General features: G+C 53.8%; 1 protein-coding gene across 1 annotated transcript; it reads left to right on the top strand.

Annotated features, from left to right (window-relative positions):
- Positions 1-2558: 2558 nt before the first annotated feature.
- LOC116546557 (argininosuccinate lyase-like) lies at positions 2559-6189 on the top strand. Its single transcript, XM_032272783.1, has 6 exons — positions 2559-2588; positions 2987-3079; positions 3221-3306; positions 3610-3621; positions 5901-5978; positions 6060-6189. The coding sequence occupies exons 1-6, from the start codon at positions 2559-2561 to the stop codon at positions 6187-6189; spliced, it is 429 nt and encodes a 142-aa protein (XP_032128674.1).
- The last annotated feature ends 1631 nt before the right edge of the window (positions 6190-7820 follow it).

Genomic DNA, 7820 nt, shown 5'->3' with positions numbered 1-7820 from the left:
TAAAGTGGGAAAAGCAGGCAGGAACCAGAGCACTGGGTTTGTTAAAAGAATTAACTATAAACAAAGCATTTGTTAGAGAGCCCGTGGCATAGTAAATGTTAGCAGGTATGGATAGTATCATGATTTTTTTTTTTTTTTTGAGACAGTCTTGCTCTGTCACCGAGGCTAGAGTGCAATGGCATGATCTCCACTGACTGCAACTCCACCTCCCCGGAGGAGACAGTTTAGATATCCTGAGGTCAGCTCTGCTGAGGCAGGAGAGTATCTTGGTTTCCAGGGTTCAGATAGAGGACAGGACGTGATATCAGGTCAAGGACGACACCCCGTTCCCCTCCTGACTTGGATGTGGTCAGAAGAGATGTGGGGCTGATGCCTGGGCAGCTTTTGCCTTCTCTGCATCCTCTTTCTCTGACTTTGTGGCATTCAGTATAGGAGGAAGAAAGAAGAGGGCTGGGTACCAGCATGAGCCCCACTCACAGTGTGCTAAGCAAAGCCTCCCCATCCCTCAACCAGCCTTCCTCCCTGCCAGGCAGTGGGTCATCTGCCTCTTAGTCATGGATCTGAACCTTCTTACCTGGGGCTGGGATGTGGCCCTGGGCTCACCCCTGTCTTGGGAGATACTGGGCCCCATCCACTCCGAGGAGGAATTCCTGGCCCCACTGGCCCAGGTGCACAAACTGCGCTGGCAGTTGACCTGTCACCTGCAAATTATCTGTCTGTTCCACCAAGGGTCCCGCTATGTGTCAGGGCTTGTGCTAGGCCTGGGGGCACAACTGAGAAGCACGCTGGTTTTGGATCCCTTTGGGGGCCTAGAAGCTGAGCGAGGCTCTTCTCTGTGCAGATGGGCCCCACCCTGGACATGCTGGTTCCCTCCAGCTTCAACAACATCGGCTAGGACTGGTGGCTGTGGCATTCTGTCAGCTGGGTGTGGTGTGAACTGGAGGTGACCCTGCTGGAGCGGTGGACCCAGGATCTCTGCACAAGAGGGGTGCTGAGGATTGGCAGTGCCCACTCCTATGCCATCATGGTCACTGCGGCCAGGAGCAGGTAGGGCAGGTGGGTGGGCATTGTTGCTGAACAACATGGGACCTCCAGTTGCCAGCCACAGCTTGTCTCCTGGGGTGGGACAGTGGGGGCCCTGTCCTGCCCTGCCCTGGGGGCTGTGCCCTGTGTTGAGGGATAGGTGGCCTGATCTACCCCATTGGGATGCCATTCTTCCCATATGACTGGCAGGCCTCTGAGCCCCATGCTGCAGGTTATGTGAGGGAGTGCCCCATAGCAGGGCCCCTCCTCATGCCCTGACCTGCCACCTCCTCCCCATATCTCCTGTGTCTGCAGTGAGAGAACGGGGTCAATGTGCTAAAGCATGAGGAGGGCTACCTCCCCTTCAAGGCCAACATCAGCAGTCTGGTAGGTGGGGACCCTGCCGTCCCACCTCCATATCACTATCACCATCAACAAGACACTCACCCCCTTCCCCCTGCCTGCCACCAGGGACCATCCGCTACATGACTGGCACCTCCAAGTGGATACCATCCTGCCTCCACTGCCTGTACCCACCTTCCCGCTCCACCCGATGGTCTTCCTGCTAGGGATAGGGTGACCTTTGAAGATTGGAGGCCCTGGATCTGGCGAAGCTGTGGAGACATTCCAGCTGAGGTCAAAGGACCCAGGGCAAGGACCCAGCAAACCACAATTCTCCCACCCTAGATATCCCAAGTGTTACTTTGTCCAGAACACAGACTTTGGCTTCTTCAACTTGGCAGGACTGCAGCGGTCTGTGCTTCTGTACACGACACCCACCACCTACCACTCCATGACACCATCACCACCGGCATGGAGAAAGACAGTGGTGAAGGCTTCCGGTAGGATCCTTTCTCAGTGGGGCCCAGGGTGGTTCTGTTTGGAAAGCTCTCCCAGGAAAAGGTTCTCCCAGCATCTCTAAACTCTCACAGGTTCCCATCCACCCATGAAGCTAAAATCCAGACTGTCAGGCACTGGCTCCCAAAATCACCTGTTTGGCTGGCCTCACTTGGAGAAGAGGGGTCTGGTCTGAGGTCACACAGCTCAGGTGGCAAGCCTGTCCCTTCCCCATGGTGCTGCCCTCACTCCAGCTCCCCTTGGTACACATTGTGCTCAAGGAACAGGCAGCTTATGAAGTACTCCCGTGGCCCAAGCCCCACCTGAGGCCCCTTCATGTGCCCCCAGGCTGAGCAAATAGCAGTGTTGCCTGTCTGTGGTTTCACATTGAACTAATGATGTATCCTAATCCTGCTTAACTGTGTGCTTTGATGACCGCCTCTCTCCATCCTTTAATGATGCTGTGGCCCCCCTGGCTCATGGGTGAAGGCGTGCTGGGCCCAAGATGCCCCCTCCCAGGGTGGGCTTCCAGGACTCAGCTACTGGACAGTGACAGTCAGCCGTGAGGGATAGGGTGGGACCAGGGCAGGGGCCCTCCTGGCTGCTGATACCTGTTCACCTGACCCCCCGTGTTGCTGCCACCCCGCTATAGGTGACTAAGCTGTGGGCCCAGGGCACCTTCAGACTCAACCCCAATGATGAGGACAGCCAGTGAGCACCACCTGAAGGTAAGACCCCTGCAGCCCCATCAGTTTCCTGAACTCCCTTCTCCACCTGGCCCTGGGCCACTTTGAGCATTAGCACCATCGTTTTGTTTACTTCGCCATTGGCAGACAGCAGCGGAGACCTCAGGACATGGGCCAGAAGCAGTGGCTCAATGCCTATAATCTTAGCACTTTGGGAGGCTGAGGTGGGAGGTTCACTTGAGGCCAAGAGTTCGAGACCAGCTTGGGCAATACAGTGAGATTCTATAACTACAAAAAAAATGTTTTTTTAAAAAAAGGCCTCAGCAGAAATGGTGAGAGATTTTAGCAGGACCCAGAGCCCTGGGGTAGGGAGGGAGGTTAGCAGGGCTGATGTTGGCACAGTCTATATGCCCAAAGGGTTGACCCCTGTGGGCATATAGACTGTGACCCTGTGCCTCCCTTCACCTCCAGGAGCTCAGCTTATTGGCAAAACTGCAGGGAAACTTCACATGGGACACAGCCAGAATGATCAGGTGCCTCTAGTTCTTCCAGCCCCCTGCTCTGCACTGTCCCAACCTTGGGGAGCCCAGGGGGCAGTTAGAGCTCAGCAGGGTCCTGCCTCCCCAGGGAAGCAAGAAGTCGGCCTCCCTGAGCACCACCACCTCCTCACACAGGTGGTTACGGACCTCAGGCTGTGGATGCTGCAGACCTGCTCCATGCTCTTGGGTCTCCTCTGGGAGCTCATCAGGACCATAGTGGAATGGACAGAGGTATGAGTTCCCCAGGGACAGCCACAGGGCAGAGACAGGTGTGATGGCAGCCTAAACAGCAGATTTAGGTGGCAGGGCTGAACAGGGCGGGGGTGCCAGGCCCTGGGGGACAGGGGCAACCTAGAACTCTAGGATTGAGGCAGAGCAGCCAGGAGTGGGGCATTTCCTGCAGGCCACAATACTCGAATCCATGCCAGTCTAGCCCAGCAGTCAGGGAAGACTCACCCATCGTGGGGCCTGGTGTGGTGCCTGTGTAATCCCAGCACTTTGGGAAGCAGAGGCAGGAGGATCACCAGAGCTCAGGAGTTCAAGACCAGCCTGGCCAACATGGTGAAACCCTGTCACTACTAAAAATACAAAAATTAGCTGGACATGGTGGTGTGCACCTGTAATCACAGCTACGTGGGAGGCTGAGGCCGCAGAATCACTTGAACCCGAAAGGCGGAGGTTGCAGTGAGCTGACATTGCATCACTGCACTTCAGGCTAAGAGACAGATTGAGACTCTGTCTCAAAAAATAAAAAGTAAAAAGAAAATTCACCCTTTGTGGATTTGAGGGAAGGAAGCTAAGGCACTATCTTGGCTGTGCCTGGAGCAGCCAGAGTCTCTCCCCACCCTGCCTGTGCCCCGGTCTCCCATCCCATATTCCGTGTCCCCACCCAGCCCATCTGGCAAAAGACAGAGCCAAAGGCTGCCTCCTGCTGGCCTCATCCCAGGCTTTGGCTTCTGGGACCTGGTGTCTTTGCGTTTGGATTTGTTCCTTGCAGACCTGGAGGGGGAGCTGCTGAGGAGTCACCATGTGTTGTTAGAGACCCCTCCTCTTCCCCAAATCCCTGTGACCCCTGTTTCTCAGACCTGGGGGGAAACAAGGGCACACAAATTGTCACCCTGGAGGTAGGGTGGGGCTGCTAGGAGGAACAGGGAGTGTCTGCTACTGAGTTCAGAGTTTCTTTAATTTGTGTGTGTGTGTGTGTGTGTGTGTGTGAGACAGGGTCTCGCTCTGTTGCCTAGTCTAAAGTACAGTGGTGCGATCTCTCCTACCTGCAAGCTCCACCATCTGGGTTCAAGTGATTTTCGTGCCTCAGCCTCCCAAGTAGCTGAGATTACAGGTGAATGCCACCACATGCAGCTAATTTTTATATGTTTTTTCAGTAGAGATGGGTTTTGCCATGTTGGCCAGGCTGGTCTCTCGAACTCCTGAGCTGAGGTGATCTGCCCACCTTGGCCTGTCAAAGTGCAGGGATTACAGGCATAAGCCACTGCACCTGGCCTAAATTTTAAATTTTTAACTTTTTTTTGAGACAGAGTTTTGCTCTTGTCACCCAGGCTGAAGTGCAGTGGCACTCGGCTCACTGCAACCTCTGCTTCCTGGATTCAAGTGGTTCTCCTGCCTCAGCCTCCAAACTAGCTGGGGCTACAGGTTCATGCCACGCCTGACTAATTTTTGTATTTTTTAGTAGAGACCAGGATTTCACCCTGTTTTCCAAGATGTTCTCAATCTCCTGATCTTGTGGTCTGCCCCATGTTGGCCTCCCAAAGTGCTGAGATTACAGGTGTGAGCCACAGCACCCAGCCACATTTTTAATTTTTTAGGTTGTCTTCAGAGACGATTTCTTGCTTTGTCACCTAGGCTGGAGAGTAGTGGCTCAATCATAGCTCACTGCAGCCTGAAACTCCTGGACTCAAATGATCCTCCCACCTCAGCTTTCTGAGTAGATAGGACCACAGGTGTGCACCACACCCTGTGAATTTTTAAAATATTTTGTGGAAGTGGGTTCTTACTATGTGGCTTAGTCTGGTTGAACTCCTAGCCTCAAGTGATCCTTCCCTCTTGGCCATCCAAAGAGCTGGCATTACAGGCTTGAGCCGCCATACCTGGCCTTGAGTATAGAATTTATTTAGGGGATGGTGAAAATGTTCTTAAACTGGTGATGGCTGTACACTAAAGTGCAAGCTTTAAATGGGTAAATTATATATGAATGATACCTCAGCAAAGCTGGTTTATTGAAAACAAAAAAAGGCCGGGTGAAGTGGCTCATGTGTATAATTCCAGCACTTTGGGAGGCAGAGGCAGATGGATCACTTGAGGCCGGGAGTTCAAGACAAGCCTGGCCAACATGGTGAAACACTGCCTTTACTAAAAATACAAAAAAATGGTGACTTGAATGAAGGGTAGGGTGTCCCACCTGCTTGGAGCGGCTCTTTATGAGCCCCAGCTATTTCTTGGGTCCTCAAACAAAACCTCCAAGTCATGGCCAAGTCATACTCCACACTGGCCGCCTCCCCTTTTCTGGCTCCCACTCAGAGATTCTGAGTGACAGAGGCTCAGGCTTTCGGTGTTCCTGGCAAAGCCTCACCCAAGGAGCACCACAGCTCAGGCCCAGTGCGTGGTTCACACGGCCACACTTCTGGCCTCTTTTTCCCTTAAGAGCACTTTTTCCCTGGGAGATCCTGGATCCCTCATTCAGGTGCAGTGCTGCAAGACAACACTTCTTTCAGGGGTGACCCAGCCCTGCAGGGTTCCAGTGTCACCAGCAGACCTTGCTCCAGCCTCCACCCGAGCCCTTGCACCTGCTCTCCCACAGGGAACATGATGTCCTCTTCCCAGGGTACAGCCACCTGCAGAGGGCCAAGCCCCTCCACTGGAGCCACTGGATTCTGAGGTGAGTTGAGTGAGGAGCAGGGGCCATGCTGGAGGGGAAGACCCTGGCTGCTCTGACCTTCCTGCCCCTGGCTTTCCACAGCCACACCATGGCATTGACCCAAGACTCTGAGAGGCTGCTGGAGGTGTGGAAGTGGATCGGCGTCCTGCTCCTGTGGAGGTGGGTGAGGCTCCAGTGCTCAGAGGGCTTGATGGGTGTAGCTGCTACGTAGCCTTAGGGATTGACAGATGAGCTGGGAAGGGCAGAATGGGATAGAAAGTCAGGTTATCTGCTCAGAGGGGGACTTCGCATAGCACCTCGGCTTTCACTAAGATGGGGATGTCCAAGCCAATGAATGTTTCTGAGCAGGGCCAGAGCTCTCCAGTGAGGCTCCTGGCCAGCCCAGCCTGCTGCCCTCAGCATGACATATGGGGACTTTTGTCAGGAGACCAGGGTCCTGCACCCAAGGCGACTCAATGCTTGCAGATAAGTGTTCTGGGGACACTTGAGGATAAGTGTGCACCCAATTTGATGGGGCCAGGGAAGAGGCTGAGCTCCAGGTGGTTGCCCTGGCAACCAGAACTTCGTTCTGTTGGGGGGGGTGTGGGGGGGAGGGGTGGTCTGCCTGTGAGGAGCTCTGGTCACCACGAATCCCTGTCCCTGCAGTGGGGCAATTTTGGGCAATCCCCTTGGTTGTGGATCGAGAGCTGCTTTGAGCAGGTGAGACGCCCTTCCCCTCCTCCCTAGGGGGAATCACCCTCAGCACCCACGAGGACATGAAGCCACACCTGAGACCAGAAGGCAGGGGCCTATGTCTCCTGGTGAAACCTTCATTTATTGCCCATGGGCACTGAGGTCTTCCGTGGCATGGGTGCCTGGTACTGAGAGACTCAGGGCTCTGCCTCCCTCCTAGGACTGTGCAAAAGATGCCTTGCCCCAGCTCCCATTCTGCCTGCCCCCATCCTCTTTCCAGGAGGAGTGCGCTGGGCAGCTTGTTTGGGGGAGAGGAGGCCACTCCCTGTGCTCCAGCCCAGCCCTGCCTCTTCCCACCATCCAGAACTCAACATTGGAACCATCACTCTCAACAGCATGGATGCCACCAGTAAGTGTAACTTCATGGGTGAGTCTTTGGGAGCCAGTCCCCTGGCCTGTGCCTCACTTTTGCTGCCAAGCCCTGCTTCTCTGCAGTCTCCTCCTACCCCTGTGTAGTCAGGATGGTTGTGGTTATGGTTGTACACTAAAGTGTAAAGTAAATAAGTAAATTGGGTGGGGCACAGTGGCTGACATCTGTAATCCCAGCACTGGCCAACATGATGAAACCCTGTTTCTGCTAAGAATACAATATTTAGCCAGGTGGGATGGTGGGCACCTGTAATTCCAGCTACATGGGAGGCTGAGACAGGAAAATCACTTGAACCTGGGAGGCCAAGGCAGGAAAATCGCTTGAACCTCGGAGGCCAAGGCTGCAGTGAGCTGAGATCACACCAGTGCACTCCAGCCTGGGTGACAAGAGTAAAGCTTTATTTCAAAAAATAAAATAAAAATAAATAAATGGGTAGATTGTATGTGAATGATACCTCAGTAAAGCTGGTTTATTTTATTTTGTTTTATTTTTTCAGACATAATCTTGTGATCTCAGCTCACTGCAACCTTCACCTGCTGGGTTTAAGTGGTTCTCCTGGCTCAGCCTTCTGAGTAACTGGGACTACAGGCACACACCACCACAGCCAGGTAATTGTTTTGTCTTTTTAGTAGGGAAGGGGTTTCACCATGTTGGCCAAGATGGTCTGGATCTGCTGACCTCTTGATCTGCCTACCTCGGCCTCCCAAAGTGCTGGGATTACAGGATTGAGCCACCATGCC

This window comes from Sapajus apella, unplaced genomic scaffold, assembly GCF_009761245.1.
Source record: "Sapajus apella isolate SASKATOON/1434 unplaced genomic scaffold, GSC_monkey_1.0 scaffold1055, whole genome shotgun sequence".
Lineage (NCBI taxonomy): Eukaryota > Metazoa > Chordata > Mammalia > Primates > Cebidae > Sapajus > Sapajus apella.
The sequence above is the reverse complement of the archived record's forward strand: the minus strand, read 5'-3'. Positions and strand labels throughout refer to the sequence as shown.